We start from the raw sequence: 19,496 nt of genomic DNA on the forward strand, positions 1-19,496 counted from the left end.
CCGCGCTCCCTCCCCAGCATGCTTTGTCCTTGCGCTTGCAGGCAGTACCACCGGGCCCTGGTGGCGGTGCTCCTGAGCCGCACCTGGCGCGTACGCAGGCAGGCCCAGCACACGGTCCGGAAGCTGCTGTCCTCTCTTGGGGGCTTTAAGCTGGCATTCGGGCTCCTGGAGGAGCTGAAGGCTGTCCTCAGTTCTCACAAGGTGAGGGCATCTGGGCTCCAGAACTGGGGCTTGCTGCCCCGCTCAGCCCACCCTGGTTATGCCGAGGGAGTTCAGGTCGTCTCTTCCTGGGCTGGTCTCACTCAGACACCGTGTGACGCAAGAATCTTCTGCCCTGCCCTTGAGCTCTGATAACACCTTGTTTCATGTAATTCTTTTTTCTTTTCAGAGATGCTTTTCTTCCCATGAATCATGACATGTAGTTCAGCCTTCTTATTCTTGAGTAATGGAATAACACTTTGTTTTTAAAGCACTTTATAATTTTTAGAGCATTTGCTACCCGTTCTCTCTTGCTTTTTTCACACTGCTGTTAAAAGGCAGGCAGGCTAAATACCCTTATTTTATATGAGTTGTCCAGGGTTCTGGCAGCTGAAATGACTTGCCAGGGGTCTCCCAGCCAGTGGGTGGCAGAAGTGACCCCAAAGGCCTCGTCCCTTTTCAGTGCTCTTTGTGCCCTGTTTCCCTCCCTCCCTAATCCCTCATGAGGGATGTGGGCCAGTGACAGACTTGGGGTCTCTGGCTGGGTCTCCTGGCCCAATTTTTGTGGCTGCCTTTCCCCTCCATGGGCTTCTTAGGTACAAAGTCATGTGTGCTTCTTCCAGGCACATCTCCCAGCCTGTAGGTCCCATGTAGGGAGCTGGGCATCGGTCTCCCCTCTACCAGGAGCTCCAGAGAGCAACATGTGTGAAAGGCAGCTGTGTCCCTGGCATCTTTGTCTCTTGTGTGCCAGGCCGGCCCGGGGCTCAGAGCAGTGGGGGCTCATGAGTTGTTTCCTTGTAGGTGCTACCCTTAGAGGCTTTGGTGACTGATGCTGGGGAGGTGACTGAGGCAGGCAAGGCCTACGTACCCCCGAGGGTCCTGCAGGAGGCTCTTTGTGTGATCTCCGGGGTGCCAGGACTGGAGGGCGACACCACCAACACCGAACAGCTGGCCCAGGAGATGCTGATTATCTCGCACCACCCATCCTTAGGTCTGTGCTGGGGGCGGTTGCAGGAGGGGCAGGGACGCCGTTGGGCAGGATAAGGGCAGGCCGGGCAGAAGGCCTCAAATTGCTCCCCTTCCCTTTAGTGGCAGTGCAGTCTGGACTCTGGCCAGCGCTCCTTGCCAGGATGAAGATTGACCTGGAAGGCTTCATCACCAGGCACCTGGATCAGATCATCCCTAGCATCACCACGCAGAGTCCCCTGAACCAGGTGATTGGCATATGGACTAATCCTGGCCTCAGGTCAGAGTGTCAGAGGGAGGCTTCAATGAAATAGGTGCAGGTGTGGTGAAATGGGGCCTTGGACCCCTTGGGTTGCAAGTAACAGAAAATGCAAAATGGTTTAAGCACAAGAGGGAGCTTCCTGCTGCTTCTGACTGCTGAGTCACAGGGTATGACTGTCGTGCTGGCTACAGGGACTTAGATGTTATCTTCAGGACACTGCAGGTGGCATCTCTCTTGCTCTCCATCTCTCTGTCTCTTCCATCTCAGTTTCATCTCTGTGCTCCATTGGGGCCTTCATTCTCCAGCAGTCTCCCCCCTTCTCGTAGCGGGGCAGCTGATATACTTCCAGACTTACAGCTTGTCCCCCATCAGCTCCAGTGAAAAAGCTTGCATTTTCCAGTCATTTCACCTGGCATGGGGTCTCACTGCCCCTGGGTGGCCTGGCTTGGGCCCTGAGCTTGTTTCTGAGCCTTTGTGGTCTAGGTCACATGCCCACCTCTGGAAGAGGCAGGGGCAGCTCCACCTGCACCACGGAGACTGAGAGTAGAGGGGGAGTGTGACACCCAGTCAGGGCGCTGGTACCAGACCAAGTGGGAGACGCTTGCCGTGAAGGCAGGCTCACACTGCCGCTATCTACAATGGCGGGCAGTGCTCAGAACAGGAGGAGCCTGTAGCTGGGGGCATTTAGGCATGGCAGGACCCCTCTCCAGTGCCAGCCTTGTCACACCCCGACCGTGTCTGTTTGTCTGACAGTCTTCCATGAATGCCATGGGCTCCCTGTCCATCCTGTCCCCGGACCGGGTCCTCCCGCAGCTCATCGGCACCATCACTGCCTCCGTGCAGAACCCTGCACTGCGCCAAGTGACGCGGGAGGAGTTTGCCATTATGCAGACCCCTGCCGGGGAGCTGTATGACAAATCTATCATCCAGAGGTGAGTCCCCACTCGTGGACTCAGTTGCCCCAAGCCTTGGTTTTTTACCTCTAAGAGAGAAAGGCCTCCTTTATAGGGTTAAGGAGTGAATGTTACAAGGAATAAATGAAATCACTCATCCGTTCTTTGGACAAGGACTGCTCTGTTCCAGGCACATGCTTAGGCCTGGGATACAAGAGCATGTCAGGTAGCGTGCACTGCTTGTGCATGCAACTTCAAAGCTAGCTGGGCTTTCACGGCTGGCGGGAGGCTGGAGGACCTATCGGCTGTTTCGAAGCTGGCTGATTACCTGCTTTGATGTTTCAGTGCCCAGCAGGACAGCATAAAGAAGGCCAACATGAAGCGAGAGAACAAAGCTTACTCCTTCAAGGAGCAGATCATCGAGCTGGAGCTCAAGGAAGTGAGTTCCTGTGGGGTGGCTGCTGAGCTTGGTGGCCTCAGCCTGGTGACTTTCCCAGCTTCGTGTATACTGTTACCCGGGGTCATTCTGGGGCCCATGCACACTCTTCTGACCCCTCCACCAGCCCCGGGTTCCCCTACCAATGGAGGTGCTCAGTAAATGCTTGTTGAATGAATGAGTGATTTCTTGGCCTTTTCCAGGCTGCAACTTATACTGGGGGAGAGCATCTGTAGGAGGGAGGCGAAGGTTTAGATTCCGAAGCCGCGTGATTAGAATAGCCTTTCCAGCACACTGAGGGCCTTTTCATTTTTCTAACATATAAAAGGCTCTTCTTGCCTTTGTCAATAGAGAATCCAGTAAGAAATTACTTCTCTACTACTGTCTCCATCCTCTGGAAACCAGGTGGCTGTGGACTTTGTGGGAGGTCGGGGGAGGCCGCACGGCGGGTTTGGGGGCCCAGGTCACAGACTTAGAGCTGGCATGGTGCTGACTGTGGGACTGATCTCGCCCTGCTCTGTGGCGGGGAGGGAGGTGTGTTCCCTGGAGCTGGAATTGGTTTGCTTGTTGCCTTTAGGAGATAAAGAAGAAGAAAGGCATAAAAGAGGAGGTACAGCTGACCAGTAAGCAGAAGGAGATGCTGCAGGCCCAGCTGGACAAGGAGGCACAGATCCGGAGACGGCTGCAGGAGGTGAGTGGCCACTGCCCCGACAGGCCAAACCCGCTCCTCACTATCTGGAACAGGCCCTGCTGACCTGTCTCCTGGGACAACTCTGCTTGCAGCTGGACGGTGAACTGGAGGCGGCGCTGGGCCTGCTGGACACCATCCTGGCCAAGAACCCGTCTGGCCTGACCCAGTATATCCCTGTTTTGGTCGACTCTTTCCTGCCCTTGCTGAAATCTCCCCTGGCCGCTCCCAGGATCAAGAACCCTTTCCTGTCCTTGGCTGCCTGCGTCATGCCTCTGAGGCTCAAGGCTTTGGGTTAGTTCTTGTTTGCTGGCTGCGGGCGTGGCCCAGGGCAGGTTGGGAGGGGGGGCGGGGATGTTCTTGAGCACTTACGGAGAGGCATGTGGTGGTCTGGGCTACTGACTTCTGTTTCTTTTTTTTTTTTTTTTTTTTAAGATTTTATTTATTTATTTATTTGAGAGAGAGAGAGAAACAGCATGAGAGGGGAGAGGGTCAGAGGGAGAAGCAGGCTCCCCGCTGAGCCGGGAGCCCGATGTGGGACTCGATCCCAGGACTCCGGGACCATGACCTGAGCCGAAGGCAGTCACCTAACCAACTGAGCCACCCAGGCACCCCCGACTTCTGTTTCCATATGGAAGCAGCCTTGGAACCCCGAGCTGCATACCCTTAGGATCCACATAGAGCTGCCTCCTCCCTCCTGTTTTACGTCTGCTGTGCCTTCATTCTGAGTATGAAGTTTTAGACACTAATCAGTGTGATCCTTCTGTGACAGTTTTAAAACTAAGAAGTCAGAAATTCAGTGGTAATGGGGTTGGTTTGGTGCCACGTGGCCAGTGAGTGCAGCCCAGAACTGCTTAGCAGCCCCATGTCCGTGATGAGGGGTCTCTGTGACCCTTAGCTTTTCGTTAGCTATGGAGAAACAAAGACCAGGTAGGGTGGCTGGGCATTATGGTGGCCTCACTGTTGTGGGTTAAGCCGACTTCCTAGCTTACAGGGGATGTTCCTATGGGTGAGGCCAGAAATCTGGGAACAGTTCTGAGTGGAAAAGAGTTGGCACTTCATGGAGCCTGCTGAAACAGTTACTCACTGGCTGGGCTTACTACATGGAAGGTGGGAGCTCCAGATGGGTAGAGCTTCACCATTGGCTGAACAACCCTGGGTGGCTCACACCTATAACTTCTTAGTGTCAGAAGGACAGCTCCTGCCTGCCTACCTGCATCCATCCCCCTGACCAATGCTGTCATGAAGATGAAATGAGAAATTAGGTTGAGAACATTTTGGCCCAGCAGCATTGATTACTTTTTTAAAAAAATTTTTATTGTTATGTTAATCACCATACATTACATCATTAGTTTTTGAGCATTAATTACTTTTAAGTCAGAGTAGGAGGCATCTCTGCCTGGGGTCCCTGGTTTGTGCCTGGGCTAGATTCTGTGTCTCTGTATTGGTCATCCTCTTTGGGTTCCTTCTCTTGGACACAGGCACTTTGGTGAGCCACGTGACTCTACGCCTCCTGAAGCCAGAGTGTGCCCTGGATAAGTCATGGTGCCAGGAAGAGCTGTCGGTGGCTGTGAAGAGGGCGGTGACCCTGTTGCATAGCCATACCATCACCAGCAGGGTGGGCAAGGGTGAGCCAGGTAAGGAACAGGGCAGGGAAGGGCAGCAGAGGCACCAGGCCGTATGTGCTGGTGCAGCAAGTGCATGAGCCTCAGTGTCCCCCTCCCGGGGCTCCCTGAGGTGTGGCCTGGATGAATCACTTCTGTTCCTGGCCTTCGTTTCCTTCTCTGAAAAGTAGGGGGGAGGTTGGACCAGATGGAGAATTTCTGGGTCCTGGTATTCTGTGAGTCACTGTGACCCCCAGTGGGAGTTTGCTTCTCATTACTGGAATCTACTTGTGTGTTTGAACTCTCTCCTCCTGGAACCAGGCAGTGTTTAGGGTAGGAGCAGGATTCAGAACTGGGCTATCAGCTATCGTCTCTGTCATCGTATTCTGTGCTTCTGGGCGTCAGAGAGGGCCTCCAGCTTCCTTTACTCCCTGCCCCACTCACTTTGAGGATGGAAATCGAGGCAGCAGCTCTGTAGATGCCTGCAAGATTGTGTCTGCTTGCTCTCACAGATGCCGCGCCCCTGTCTGCACCAGCCTTCTCCTTAGTCTTCCCGTTTTTAAAGATGGTGCTGACTGAGATGCCCCACCACAGCGAGGAGGAGGAGGAGCGCATGGCCCAAATTCTTCAGATACTCACCGTCCATGCCCAGCTGAGGGCCTCACCCAGCAACCCCCCTGGGCATGTGGACGAGGTTGGCAGGGGAGCTCGGCTCTACCCTTGGCTTGGAGAAGGGGGGTCAGGGAGGCAGGGGCTGTCCACGCTTCCTGGCCCATCAGCAGTTCTGGTGGGGTCGTAGAGTGTGGGCATGTATCTATAGCAGCATCCAAGTGTTCTCTTTAGTGCAGCACTCACGGCCTCAAAGAAGCTTATAGGTCTCCTGAGAGTTTCTGACCTGGAGAAGTTGAAGGATTTTGTAGCAATTTATTGTGTTAGGTTTTTTTCCAACTCCGAAGATAATGCTGATCACTCTGCCTTTGACTTGCTTGTGATTATGAGATTGGACCTCATTCACTGAAGGGTTTCCTTCTTAATAGATTATGTTCTGAAAATGTGCCAAATTAATGCATGTATATGTTTAAAAATTATAAGAACACAGAAACAAAACAAAAAAAAGGAAATACAGCCCCACACAGTAAGGCAAAAATGGATCGCCCTGCTTCTTTCATATGACCATATACTCTGGTCTTCTCTCATGCCAGTGGCTTTGCAGGCTGTGTAGGGTTCTACGCTGTGGGGGCACATGTTTCAGTTAACTCTTTACCTGTTGATATTTTAAGGTTGTTTCCAACTCCTCCCTGTTGTGAGCAGCACCGTGGTGTGCCCCCCTGTGCACCTGCATGAGCGTTCCGCAGGACATGTTCTCAGGCATGGAGTTACTAGGTTATGCAGCACATTCTGAGCTATGCCCTCACCGAGAGTTCCCATCTCTCCTTACCTAACACAGCCTCAGATTGTAATTAACCTTGCCAATGATGGGTAAAAGAACAATATCCCATTTTATTTTGCGCTTCTCTCCTGCTTGTAAAGTTAAGTATCCCTGTGTTTAGGGGCCATCTGCATTTCAGGTTGTGTGAATTTCAGGTTCATTTCAGAATATGTTTGCTTGGAGTCCCAGAGGATGGTGGCTGACTGGGGTTGGCTCGCATGGAATTAGTGGTAAACCTGACAGGGTTTCCCTGTGGGTGAGAGGATGCTGCTGCTCGTGCTGCCAGGCGTGGTTACAGACCTTCCCCAGAGCCTCACCCTGCCTTACCTGCTGTTCTCTCTCAGAATGGCCCGGAGCTGCTGCCTCGAGTGGCCATGCTGCGCCTTCTGACTTGGGTGATCGGGACGGGCTCTCCCCGCCTCCAGGTGATCTGGATTTCAGCTGGCTGTTGCTGCACCTCAGTTTGTGACCCTGAGCTCAGGGCCCAGTGCTTGGGGTTGAGTCCTAGTTCTCTTTCTCAGCCCTCACTTTTGGATTTGAGCTAAAGGGCTGCTTTTAAGAGAGCCAGCCTGAACATTCTCAGCTAGTGAGGGGTTCTGCTTAGGGCCTGCCACCGGCCTGGGCTGGAGCCCGGGGGGGGGGGGGACTTGGCCCCACTAGGGTTTCGGGGTGGGCTTTCTCAGTTCAGATTCCTCTCTGGGCCCCTCAGCCTATTGCCTGGCCTCCTGTCTGACCCCATAGAAGTAAATAATATGCTGAACTGAGCCCAGCGCATCAATGTCATCCTCAGGTTCTGGCTTCAGACACCCTGACCACCCTGTGTGCCAGCAGCAGTGGCAAAGACAGCTGTGCCTTCGCAGAGCAGGAGGAGGTAGACGTGCTGCTCTGTGCCTTGCAGTCCCCTTGTGCCAGCGTGCGGGACACCGCGCTCCGGGTATGCGCCCACTCCCTTGCGTGGCCAGTGGTACTCCGTGTTCCTCAGTGCAAGTGTTTGAACTGCATGAGGGACATTCTTTCAAATGATGCCATCAAATGATGATGGGAGATGCCTCACATCTGCACCTCTGTGTCCTGGGGACAAAGAGAAGAGGTCACGGGGTGGGTCAGGATCATTCCAGGAAGGGGGACAACAACTGTCCCAACTGTCACAGCGTGTCACTGGCTATTTTTGTCTTTACCTTGGAAGACTTCACCTGGTTTTATATATATATATATAAATTTTAGAGAAACAGAGAGAGAGAGAGAGTGGGGAGGGGCAGAGGAAGAGGGGGAGAGAGAATCATAAGCAGGCTCCATGCTAAGCGTCGAGCCGGACACGGGGCTCAGTCTCAAAACCCTGAGATCATGACCTGAGCTGAAACCAAGAGTCAGATGCTTAACTGGCTGAGCCACCCAGTGCCCCAGCTTCACCTGTTTTCTAAAATGGAAGGTGGGTCTCTTGGTACTTCTATAGATAGATAAGATTCAGAGTGTTAGTTTGTTTTTTCAACCTGTCACCTTGTACTTGGCTTTTCTTGGTGCTTTTGGACCAAAAACTAAAGGATCCCCTTGGAGTATGAGACAGGGCTTCCCGAATGCCAGTCTGCAGCCCCTTGCTATCAATCTGTGACAGTTTTCACTGGCTCTTGGCAAAATGTGGAAAACAATAGCAGTGTGGCAAATTTTTCTTAAAGACAAAGGGAATGTCCTTTTTCTAGTTTTGTCTTGCATATTGAGAGTTAAGTTTTTTAATTTTACGTTAAAAAAGATTCCACCACCATATGCCCATCATCTCTCAAAGAAAAAGCTGTGTGAAGAGCCAGAGCCGCTAACGAGTTGAGCTGAGGCCAGGCACTCCCTAGCACTGGTCGTGCTGTCCAGTGTGCTTTGTGCAGTGATGGGAATATTTTATATCTGTGCTGTCCAGTGTGGTAGCCACGAGCCAATGTGTGTGGCTGTCGAGCACTTAAAAATGTGGCTGGTGTGACTGAGGAACTTAGAGTTTGTTTTAATTGATTTAACTTTGAAGATCCACATGCGGCTGGTGGCTAGGTTTTGGATAGTACAGGCTTAGAGGAAGGTGAAGAGACAGGTCAGAAGATCTTGCAAAAAGTCACGCCTCACTCAGTTCCATCTCACCCCCTCTCAGGGGCTGATGGAACTCCACATGGTATTGCCAGCGCCTGACACCGACGAGAAGAATGGCCTGAATCTTCTGCGGAGGCTCTGGGTGGTCAAGTTTGACAAGGAGGAGGAGATCCGGAAGCTGGCTGAGAGGTGAGAACCCCTGGAAGATTGTTTTGGTTTTTTCTTTTTCCTGCTCTATTGTCTCTCCCCTTAGGAAAAACCGGACACAGAGTGCTCAGCCTACAGCAAGAGAAGGGCTGGGTGGTCGGGTTTGGCAGGGTGGGTGCTGCAGATCTTTATCTGACTAGTCCCTCTCTTTGGTCTGCTACAGGCTCTGGTCAACAATGGGCCTAGATCTGCAGCCAGACCTCTGCTCCTTGCTGATCGATGATGTCATCTATCACGAGGCAGCTGTGAGGCAGGCTGGGGCCGAAGCCCTCTCTCAAGCTGTGGCCCGGTACCAGCGGCAGGCAGCAGAGGTTATGGGCAGACTCATGGAGATCTACCAGGAGAAGCTCTATGTGAGTGGCCTGTGCACCCTGCTGCGGGCTGGGCCAGGGGAGGGTGGGTTGAATTCTGTGTGTCCTCTGACCTGCTCCAGACAGGAGTCTTGGAGCTCACTGTGGCCCAGGGTGGCTGTGACTGATCTCCCGCCTCACAGCTGGGTGGATGGCTCGCCCGGCTCGGCTGGAGAGCACCACAGTGCATTTATCAGCCTGTCTATTGCAGCGGCCACCCCCAGTGCTGGATGCCTTGGGACGCGTTATCTCCGAATCTCCTCCAGATCAGTGGGAAGCCAGGTATAACAGCCATTGCAGTCCTGTTCTACTTAGAGCTTTCTGAGATGCCACAGGTTGGCTGGGTTGGGTGCCGAGAGGAGGTAGTGTGGAGTCATGGGGCAGTTGAAGGACAGGGCAAGACCTCGCTCTGAGTCAGAGGGACCTGAGTTCAAGTCCTGGCTTCTCCTGGGCTAGCTGAGTGACTTTGGGCAATTTTCTCCTTTCCTCCCAGCCTCTGTTTCCTCAGAGGTCCCTGGACTTTTTTACTGTCCTCTAGCTGAAAAGGATAGCAGCACTTTGCCTTTGTAGAGTAAGTTTACTTCCGAGTGCCTTCACATTTGGTTCTTTTACCTCTCCCCTCCTGTGGCCTGCCCTGGAGGTAGAAGGGTAGGCATTGCACTCAACATGTGGAGAAACAGAGGCAGAGCTGGTCCCTGCCCAAGGTCATCCTGTAGGAGGTAAACTCTGGGCAGATGGCAGGTCTCCATTTGATAAATGGGTTGTTGAGACTGTTGTGTAGACTGGTGAGTAAGCACCAGGTAGTGGGCTCCACGCTGTGCTTTGCACCCCAGAGGGAGCTGCTGCAGGTTCCCTTGCCTTGTGGCATAGATCCTACCAGCAGAGGAGGCCCCTGGCCAGCCCTCGCCCTCTGACAGGCTCCCCCTTCTTCCCAGGTGTGGCTTGGCTTTGGCCCTGAACAAGCTCTCCCAGTGTTTGGACAGCTCTCAGGTGAAGCCCCTCTTTCAGTTTTTTGTCCCTGATGCCCTCAACGACCGAAACCCAGATGTCCGGAAGTGTATGTTAGATGCAGCCCTCGCGACGCTCAACGCCCACGGGAAGGTGAGAGATCTCAGCCAGCGGAGGGGGTGGGGAGTGGGCTGGGCCAGGGCAGGAGGCAATGCTGAGCAGGACTGAGCAGGGAGGCTGAGCGCCAGGGGGCCTGGCTGGGTACTGGCCCCCATGGAAAATTTCATTTTCTTTTGAGCCAAAAAGACCCCATAAGGGTGTTAAATTCTTCTAAGTCTGCTGCATTCCTGCCAGAAAACTGGGAAACCCGCTGGCATCGCTGGCTGGCTTGTCGGGATGCCGGTCCCGGAGCCAGACTCGGGCTCGGTCGTCAGGGCAGAGACCGTCATCCCCAGACGCCGGCTGTAGGATTGACGTGAGGCTCTGGGCGGGCTTGGCTTTCCAGGAGAACGTCAACTCGCTGCTGCCGGTGTTCGAGGAGTTCCTGAAGAACGCGCCCAACGATGCTAGCTACGACGCCGTGCGGCAGAGTGTGGTGGTCCTCATGGGCTCTCTGGCCAAGCACCTGGACAAGAGCGACCCCAAAGTGAAACCCATTGTTGCCAAGCTCATCGCCGCCCTCTCGACCCCCTCCCAGCAGGTACCCGCCTCCTGGGCTGGGGAATCGGGACCGACTGCAGGTGTGCAGCGGGGTGCTAGGAGCAAGCTGGGGATCAGGGCCCGGAAGGCCTAGTTCTCAGCAAGTAGTCATCCTTTCTCTTGGGGCAGCCTGGTTTATGGTTAAGAGCACCCAAGACTAATAGTCTTTTTTTTTGCACTTAGTACAAACCCAGCACTGGGGATACCAAGATTAGAAAAGAAAAGAAAAAGAAACGATGGCTCCCTCTGCTGAGCTTTCCCTGATCCTCTGCGTTCTTTACACACTTCAGGGGCCTTTTAGTGTAGTCAGTCTCCAAGCCATAGTGCAAGGATTGTTGTTTTCTTTTTGGAAAAACATCTGTATATATTTCTCCCTTCTCCCCTCCCAAAATGACTTGCATTTTGGATCACCCAGATTGTGTCAAATGCAGGTTTACAAAACTGTGGTTAAATAAATTTGAAAACTCCCCTGCAGGGGGTCCGCCTGGCTCTCTGGCAACGCAGCGCCTGGCTATACTCTCATCGGGCTTCATGAGCTGTGGCTGAAAGGCAGAAGCGCTTGGTTTGGGCCTGGCCCTGTAAGGCAAGGCTGAATTCCCCTTGTGACTGACAAGTTAGAAAACTGAAAGCCTTGGGCCATTTTTAAGCAGGTGCAGTAACACACTTCTCTCTAGATCTTTCTATGTGAGTGGGTCTTGCGGGAGTTTTCTCTAACTGGACCAGGCTTCATGGATGTGGTGCACACCGTGACAGAGCCCGTGTCACCCACGGGCCTATAACGCTGCTCGCTTGTCTGACAGGCCATGGCCGAGGTGGGGCTTGGGGACATCTAGTGGTGAGGCGCCGTGTGGGGACCGGCTGTGGCTGAGCGGCGGCACTGACGGGGCAGGCCCCTCCCGTAGGTCCAGGAGTCCGTGGCCAGCTGCTTGCCCCCTCTCGTGCCAGCCATCAGAGAGGACGCGGGAGGGATGATCCAGAGACTGATGCAGCAGCTGCTGGAGTCCGACAGGTATGCCGAACGCAGAGGGGCCGCCTACGGGCTGGCGGGCCTGGTGAAGGGCCTGGGCATCCTGTCGCTGAAACAGCAGGAGATGATGGCTGCGCTGACCGACGCCATCCAGGACAAGAAGAACTTCCGCCGGCGAGAGGGTGAGTGTGTCTGAGCTTGGGGCCGCCCGGGGTGGGAAGTCGGTCCCCACGGCTGCTGGAGGAAGGAGTCTGTTCTTTCCCTCCCCACTGGAGGCCTGGTGTGTGTGTGTGTGTGTGCGTGCGTGTGTGTGCGTGTGTGTGTGCGCATTGTGGGGGCAGATGGTGTCACCTCTTCCATCCTGGCCTTGTTGAGGTGGCCTGGACTCTCTTCTTTCTCACTCGGCCGGGAGAGAATTGGCTTTACTAGCAGTTAGTGCCAAGAAGTGACAGACACTGCCCTGGTGTCTCCTCCTCTCTGCTCAACCATGCCCATGCTCTCTGCTCCCTCATGGGGCAGCCACTGTAGTCTCACAACTGCCTTGAGTGTTTCCAGAGGCTGCGGAGATGGCAGGGATGTGAGCCCGTGGCTGTTTCCAGCTGTCCCGCCTTCTCCCCCAGGAGCCCTCTTTGCCTTCGAGATGCTCTGCACCATGCTGGGGAAGCTCTTCGAGCCCTACGTGGTTCACGTGCTGCCCCATCTGTTGCTGTGCTTCGGGGATGGGAACCAGTATGTGCGTGAGGTAGGTCCTGAGAATGCACATGAGACCCGCCGCCGGCCGGGGCTGCTGCTGGCCGTGGGTCTCGGCCCGGGGGCTGAGGGGGTGCAAGGGCCCACTGCTGGAACCCCTCCGCCTGTACCTTGGGTACCAGTTACTGGTACGGACTCCTCTGATTCCCAGTAAAGCACTGCCGCTCTGTGAGATGAGAAACCCTCCTCAGCTGTGTCTGTAGGCCCCGGCACAAGGTCTGACCCCCAGTCAGTGTTGGTCAGCAGGGGGAGCATTTGGATAGGCATCAGGCCTTGACCCTTGCTTGGGCAAGGAGGCCCCTGAACGCCTTTTCTCCTCCCTTGAGGCTGCAGATGATTGTGCCAAGGCTGTGATGAGCAACCTGAGTGCTCACGGGGTGAAGCTGGTGCTCCCCTCCTTACTGGCTGCCCTGGAGGAGGAATCCTGGAGGACCAAGGCTGGTAAGGCCGTTCCCTTCGGTGTCTCTGTCCCAACCTCCTTTTCTTAAGACTGCCCTTGCAGGGATCTGGGGAGCCATCCAGGGATCCTGTCCTGTGCGTGTGTGCTCCCCAGACCATGGACAAGGCCAAGACCCTCTGAGCCATCAGGCAGCTCAGTCTTTCAATAATTTGTGTGCTTTCATGCAAAGAGCAGGCCTTTGGTGGGTGCCGTAGCCCTAAGTGAGGAAGTCCCAGAGCTTTAAAGTTAGTTTGTGGCAACTTCTGTGACTTTAAAGCTTTTTTCCCCCCATTAAGCCCCTTTTTAAAAATAGAATCTTCTTTGGTATCCTAATACACAAAACAGATTCAAGCAGAGCTGCTCTGATTTGGGCAGGGTCAAGATCTGGGGCCCTCCCACTCAGTCCTTCAGGTTCCACACTGCAGTTTTAAAGATCACAGATCTAAATGAGTTTTTTCAAATATGGGTAAAGAAACTAGGCCAGAGAAATTCAGTGAATTGGCCTTGGGTCACCACCAGGGCTCAGCGAGGTCTTCCCCCATCCTGGTCTTGCCTCTTTTCCCCACACCACCCTGCATCACCCCCAGAATGCCATGGCTCAGCAGGCCTCAGGAGCATTGTGCTCGCTCTGCTGGAGCCCCCCCTCCCCACCCCGGAACTGCTTTAGCACAGTCTGCAGAGGGGCAGGCTGGTTGTCCCTTGCCCAGACAGCCGGCACAAGTGGCTCCCTGGCCTGTGCTCAGTGATTCCATACTGGGCCTATGTCTGCCATCCGCAGGGTCGGTGGAGCTGCTCGGGGCAATGGCATACTGTGCTCCCAAGCAGCTGTCATCCTGCCTGCCCAACATCGTGCCCAAGCTTACGGAGGTGCTCACTGACTCCCACGTCAAAGTGCAGAAGGCCGGACAGCAGGCCCTGAGGCAGATCGGCTCCGTCATCAGGAATCCGGAGATCCTGGGTACACTTCTCCCATGAGGGCCCTGGCCCTGGCTCCTCCTCCCATCCCTGGACACTGCAGGGAATGTGCATTCAGCAAAGATTTTTGCCCTCTGAGGACAGATATATTCACATTGAAATAACCTCTAAATTCTGGGAAACCCTTTTTCTAGGATAGTTAGTGGGAAGTAGTTTGGAAGCAGTTTTGCCACTGGTCTAGAGCAATCATCACTGACTGCACAGATAGGGAACCTGGGTCAGAAGCAGCCTCAGAGAGCTCGGTGCCCTAAGCTGAGCCCTGAGGTCAACAGAATTGAATGACATGCTCTGGACCACATCAGCATCACACATTCTTTGGAAACTTTCTATTCTGTCTCATTCCTGAAGATGTGTGATAGAGGGGAAGCTTAGGGAAGGGTTATTTCCCTTAACGGTGCTCTTTAGTGTGGTTCTTGATGGAGTGATGGCAGCAGGTTGATTTCTAGAAACAAAACCCAGCAGCCACCTCACCCAGCATGTCACTTGTTAAATGTTAAGCTTCAGTGTGGAACATAGGTAATTGTTCAGTGTAGTTCAGCTAGAGTGTTAACCAGACTTTTCTTCATTCAGAAAATGATGTTTCTTATTTGCGTGTTTTTGTTTTTCAAGGGATGAACAGGTATCCTTGGGTTTTACTGTTTTTCATAATGTCCAGCAGCCCTGGGGATTCCTAGGGCTGGGAGCAGTCTCAGTATCTATCAAATGAGGGGAAGTGCTTTTCGTTTTTGGGAATCCAGCATGGATTTTTTTTTTTTTAATTGAGATATGATTTGCATAATGTTAAAATCACTTTTAAAAAATTTATACAATTCAGTGGGTTTTTTGTTTTTTTTCTTATTCACAAAATTACATACACATCACCACTGTCTAGTTCCAGGGCATTTTCCTCACCGCAGAAAGCATCCCGATAATCCATCATATGGATAGACCACATTTTGTTTATCACGTCATCTGTTGATGAACGTTTGGATTGGCTGTTCAGAGTAATGCTGCTGTGAACATTTGTGTACAAGGTGGTTTTCTTTGTAGGAGTGTTCAGGTCTCTTGGTTAGATTCCTAGGAATGGAAAGTGCTGGGTCATGGTATGGTAACTGTCTGCCTTTCTGAGGAACTGCTAAATGTTTGCCAAATCGGGTGGATCATTTGACATTCCCAGTAGCAGTGTGTGAGAGTTCCCATTGCTGACACTGTTATTGTCTGTCTTTTTGGTTACAGCCATCCTTGTGGGTGTGAAGTGGCATCTCATTGTCATTTTGATTTGCATTTCCCTAATGACTAAAGATGTTGAACATCTTTTCATGGGCTTATTGGCCATTTGCATATCTTCTTTGGAGAACTATTAAAATCTTCTGTCCATTTTTTACTTGGGTTATTAGTTGTCTTTTTTTTTTTAAAGATTTTATTTATTTATTCATGAGAGACAGAGAGAGAGAGAGAGAGAAGCAGAGGGAGAAGCAGGCTCCCGAGGAGCAGGGAGCCCGATGCAGGACTCGATCCCAGGACCCTGGGATCATGACCTGAGCCGAAGGCAGACGCTTAACCGTCTGAGCCACCCAGGCGCCCATTAGTTGTTTTTTTTTTTTTAAATTGTTGACCAGCATGGATCTTTATAGTGGTTGAATTCCCTGGGCTTGTGGAAAAGAGACGCCAGGTATTTCTCTTGGCAATTCTTTTGCTGGGCTGGCGGTGCCGACTTGGAGAGCTTGTTTGATCTGGGCTGGACTGCTCTGAGCATTCTGGGCTTCATTGCTACCACCCACTGGCTCAGTGGCCTTCGCTGTCTCACAGCCAGACCACCCTGGGCTGCCGCTTCAGTAAGGAGACACGCGGTGCCCAAGCAGTGGTCCCGTGGAGGCTTTGCCCACTGAAGGTTGCCCCCAGTCGTCCTGCCAGATGAAGCTGCGCCATGTCTAGGGGTGATGGCTGCCACCTTCTTCCTCATGGAGCAAGGATTGCTCTTTGCAAGCAGGCTGGCTTCCACAGCCGGTGACTTGTGGGGCTCCGAGGAGGGGTATCCCCGGACTTCCTTCTCTTGTGACCCTCTGTAGTTCTGGGGACCCAGCAGCTTTGCTATGCCTGAGACTCGTATAAATTAGCCTTTCTCTTGTTTGGACATGCAGCCATTGCCCCAGTCCTGCTGGACGCCCTGACGGACCCCTCTAGGAAGACCCAGAAATGCTTGCAGACCCTGCTGGATACCAAGTTTGTCCACTTCATTGATGCCCCATCCTTGGCCCTCATCATGCCCATTGTTCAGAGAGCCTTCCAGGACCGTTCCACGGACACGCGGAAGATGGCAGCCCAGATTATTGGCAACATGTACTCCCTGACAGACCAGAAGGTAGCAGCCCAACTGGGACTGGTATAGGACAGACCAGTAGATGCTGGTTTAGGGCACAAAGTCCCTGCCCACAGTAGACACGGGAGGGCTATGGGCTCTTGATCCCTGATTATGTTTAGGGGAAGAAGAGCAGTTTGGGGTGGAGGGTAGAAATCTAGGCGCTCTGGCATCTTGCAGAGCACAGTGGTTCAGGTTCTTAGTAGCTCAGCCCCCAGATGCGGCCATGCCTGGGCCCTTTTACAGACAGAGGGGAGGAAAGGCCCCGCCTTGGCCTGTGTTGGCAATGTGGCTGCTGCTTTGACTGATTGTAGTTCTCTTGTCGCAAGCATTTGCTTCTGTAAGCCTACAAATCAGAGGAAATTAGCCTAGTTTGGGAGATTTACTTGGTTTGTTTACGTACTCCCCGGGGCTTGCATGTGTGAGCTCACGGTCTCCCACAGTCATGCTTTGCTTGCTGAGGCTCTAGGCACAAGAGATGCAGTAGGCAAGTCATGTCAATCCTAGAGAATTTAGGAAATGGGAAAATTGGTGAAACAACTAATCATATCCATAGCCCTCCAACACTGAAACAATTACTGCTAATGTTTTTTATTACACTTACAAAATTATATTCCTGAACATAAGCTTATTTTTAAGTTACAATGAGTTATTCACAAAACTGGGGTTAATAGTTCTTTCATATTCCAACAAGTTTATATTCCATAACTTATATAATCTTGTTGTCGGTCCTATACTGTCCAAGGTTTTCTGCTATTTTAAATGATACTGCAGTGAACATAAGGCTTTTTCTATATTTAAAACTGTTCCCTAAAGCTGAATGCTATACCAAGATACATAAACCTTGTAGGGTGAAGAATGGGAAGATGAAAACATTGTTCTGAAAGGAAAGTGCCAGAAATAATTTCCTAGATTCCAGAGGCTGGGCAGGCCTTGGTCCTGGGACAAGGGCAAGAGGAGGAAGAGCATTGAACCCTAGCTAGGGGTTCTTTCGACCTATTGAGGGTGGGCCTCGGGTCCCTCGTAGGTTTCCCAGGCAGTCACCTGGGGTCTCCAGGGAACCAGTCATGGGGGTTCCTTGCCAGGTGCCCGTCCTTGCTGGCTCTGTGAGCAGCCCTGCTGAGCTCTCCTTGTCAGCAGAATGGTGAGGTCAGGGTCCACGGCAGAACCGGTCCAGAGGAAGCAGGAGCCAGACCTCCACCCGAGTCACCTCTTGTGTTGTTGCAGGACTTGGCTCCTTACCTGCCAAGCGTGACCCCTGGCCTGAAAGCCTCTCTTCTGGACCCTGTACCTGAGGTGAGCCTGGGAGGAGAAGGGGGGTGAGGGGTGGGGCAGGAACTCATTATTTTAGTCCACTCCTCAGAAGATTGATTCCTGAGAATTCCTTATAAGGTGCTTTTGCGTCTGTCCGGGAGAGGGGAGGAGACCCTAGGGGCCTCTCCCTGCTCCTCTGTGAGCACCTAGTTTTGAGACGCCGCAACTCCTCCTATCCTGGCTCTCGGTTCCCTGACAGGTGCGGACAGTGTCTGCAAAGGCTCTTGGGGCCATGGTGAAGGGCATGGGGGAGTCGTGCTTTGAGGACTTGCTGCCATGGCTGATGGAGACACTGACCTATGAGCAGAGCTCTGTGGATCGCTCGGGTGCTGCGCAAGGTGAGGCCAGGGCAGGCCCGGGGGCCAGATGGGGAATGCCAGCTAGGGGCCCTCTGATCCAGTGGGTTCATTCTGTCCTTTTGTTGCAGGTTTGGCCGAGGTCATGGCTGGCTTGGGGGTGGAGAAGTTGGAGAAGCTGATGCCAGAAATCGTGGCTACAGCCAGCAAAGTGGACATTGCACCCCACGTCCGAGATGGCTATATCATGATGTTCAACTACCTGCCCATCACCTTTGGGGACAAGTTCACTCCTTATGTGGGGCCCATCATCCCCTGTATCCTCAAAGTAGGCACCAGGGACCAGGCTGAGGGTAGCATTATGGGGTGGGGCAGGATGCACGTGCTCTTCTTGGAGTCAGGGCTCCCTGCCAGCTGGGACTGGGTGGCAAGAATCCTCATCCTGCTCTTCGGGGCGTCCCATTTCCTTTGGGTCTGGTGCCTGGGGGCAAGTGGCCCTGGCTGACCCAGCCTCTGTGTGCACAGGCTCTTGCTGATGAGAACGAGTTCGTGCGGGACACTGCCCTGCGGGCGGGCCAGCGGGTCATCTCCATGTACGCCGAGACGGCCATCGCCCTGCTGCTGCCCCAGCTGGAGCAAGGCCTCTTTGATGATCTCTGGAGAATAAGGTAAGGTCTTGGGTGGAAAGACCCAGTGGCCCCGGCTTTGCATTTTGGGAACTCTGAGTGAGAAATGAGGAGTAGAATGTTGCCAAGAACTCTCTCAATGCTCTTAACCATTCAGTGACTCTCCAGTTTTGTGTAAAGTGTCTCTAACCTGATTCTCTTTTGGAAAGTTCTCTCTATTTAGTCCTTCAGTTTATATTAGGATTTTAAACACGAATGCTTTTTAATCTGGAAATTCGACTTCTGGGCAATTGATTCCAAGGACAAATTAGGTCAGGCACTTAAAGATATATGTAGAAGGATGTTTGTTGCAGTATGCTTTATCACTCAAAAAATTGGAATTTGGTTTAAAAAAAGCCGGCCCATCCGCATGGTGAGCTTTTATTCAGCCATTACAAAAAAATGGTATAAGAGGACTACATTAGCTGACGCACAAAGTGCCTCACCCTATTGCTGACGGAACAGTGTAGGCCACGGCCCAGTGCCTGTGGTGCAGGCCCGCTTCCCACATCGGGTGGGAGTGTGTGTGTGTCTGTAGATGGCTGTGTGTGTGGAGTGTCACCAGACTATCAGGGGGGCTGCCTCAGTAGTGGGAGTTTGGGCAGATGTTTACACTCGCTTTGTGTTTTTCTGTGTTTTTGGAATCTGCCTTGAATAGGACTATGATTTTTGCAGTCATTAAAAATAATAAATCTAAAGTAATTTGAAGAGAAATAAGTTTATCCTTCTAGGCCTCTCCTTATGTGTCCAGTTCTGATGATCAGCATTCTTGGTTCCCTGTTAATGCTTCTTTCTTTACTCTCCCTCTTCTTCCTAACTTTTATTATAGAAATGTTCACATATGTTTTTTTTAAAAATGTTGATTTTTCCCATTACTAAAGTAATATATGTTCGTTAGTAGAAAACTTGGGAACAGGATAATGTGGGGAAGTGTAAAGAAATGAAAATTGTCTGTAACGTCCCTCATTCCATGATAACCACCATGAATATTTTGGGTGCTCTTCC

The 19,496-nt window shown here is 52.5% G+C and overlaps 1 protein-coding gene across 1 annotated transcript in view; it reads left to right on the plus strand.

The window, feature by feature from the left end:
- The first annotated feature begins 6 nt into the window (after positions 1–6).
- The window catches only part of GCN1 (GCN1 activator of EIF2AK4), a 35,275-nt gene continuing 15,785 nt past the window's right edge, over positions 7–19,496 (plus strand). Inside the window, exons 1-25 of the mRNA XM_081802085.1 lie at positions 7–201; positions 1,000–1,189; positions 1,288–1,412; positions 2,180–2,358; positions 2,665–2,758; positions 3,333–3,446; positions 3,539–3,737; positions 4,925–5,080; positions 5,560–5,741; positions 6,821–6,901; positions 7,267–7,410; positions 8,605–8,732; positions 8,914–9,103; positions 9,312–9,382; positions 10,036–10,201; positions 10,554–10,748; positions 11,650–11,896; positions 12,335–12,456; positions 12,791–12,905; positions 13,682–13,861; positions 15,999–16,219; positions 17,444–17,512; positions 17,730–17,868; positions 17,958–18,154; positions 18,352–18,494. Coding sequence (XP_081658211.1) covers positions 19–201; positions 1,000–1,189; positions 1,288–1,412; positions 2,180–2,358; positions 2,665–2,758; positions 3,333–3,446; positions 3,539–3,737; positions 4,925–5,080; positions 5,560–5,741; positions 6,821–6,901; positions 7,267–7,410; positions 8,605–8,732; positions 8,914–9,103; positions 9,312–9,382; positions 10,036–10,201; positions 10,554–10,748; positions 11,650–11,896; positions 12,335–12,456; positions 12,791–12,905; positions 13,682–13,861; positions 15,999–16,219; positions 17,444–17,512; positions 17,730–17,868; positions 17,958–18,154; positions 18,352–18,494 — 3,830 coding nt within the window. The 5' untranslated portion in view covers positions 7–18. The remainder of the gene's footprint in view (positions 202–999; positions 1,190–1,287; positions 1,413–2,179; positions 2,359–2,664; positions 2,759–3,332; positions 3,447–3,538; positions 3,738–4,924; positions 5,081–5,559; positions 5,742–6,820; positions 6,902–7,266; positions 7,411–8,604; positions 8,733–8,913; positions 9,104–9,311; positions 9,383–10,035; positions 10,202–10,553; positions 10,749–11,649; positions 11,897–12,334; positions 12,457–12,790; positions 12,906–13,681; positions 13,862–15,998; positions 16,220–17,443; positions 17,513–17,729; positions 17,869–17,957; positions 18,155–18,351; positions 18,495–19,496) is intronic.

This window comes from Leptonychotes weddellii, chromosome 13, assembly GCF_054177405.1.
Source record: "Leptonychotes weddellii isolate Sample4059 chromosome 13, ASM5417740v2, whole genome shotgun sequence".
In the NCBI taxonomy this organism is placed as follows: Eukaryota; Metazoa; Chordata; class Mammalia; order Carnivora; family Phocidae; genus Leptonychotes; species Leptonychotes weddellii.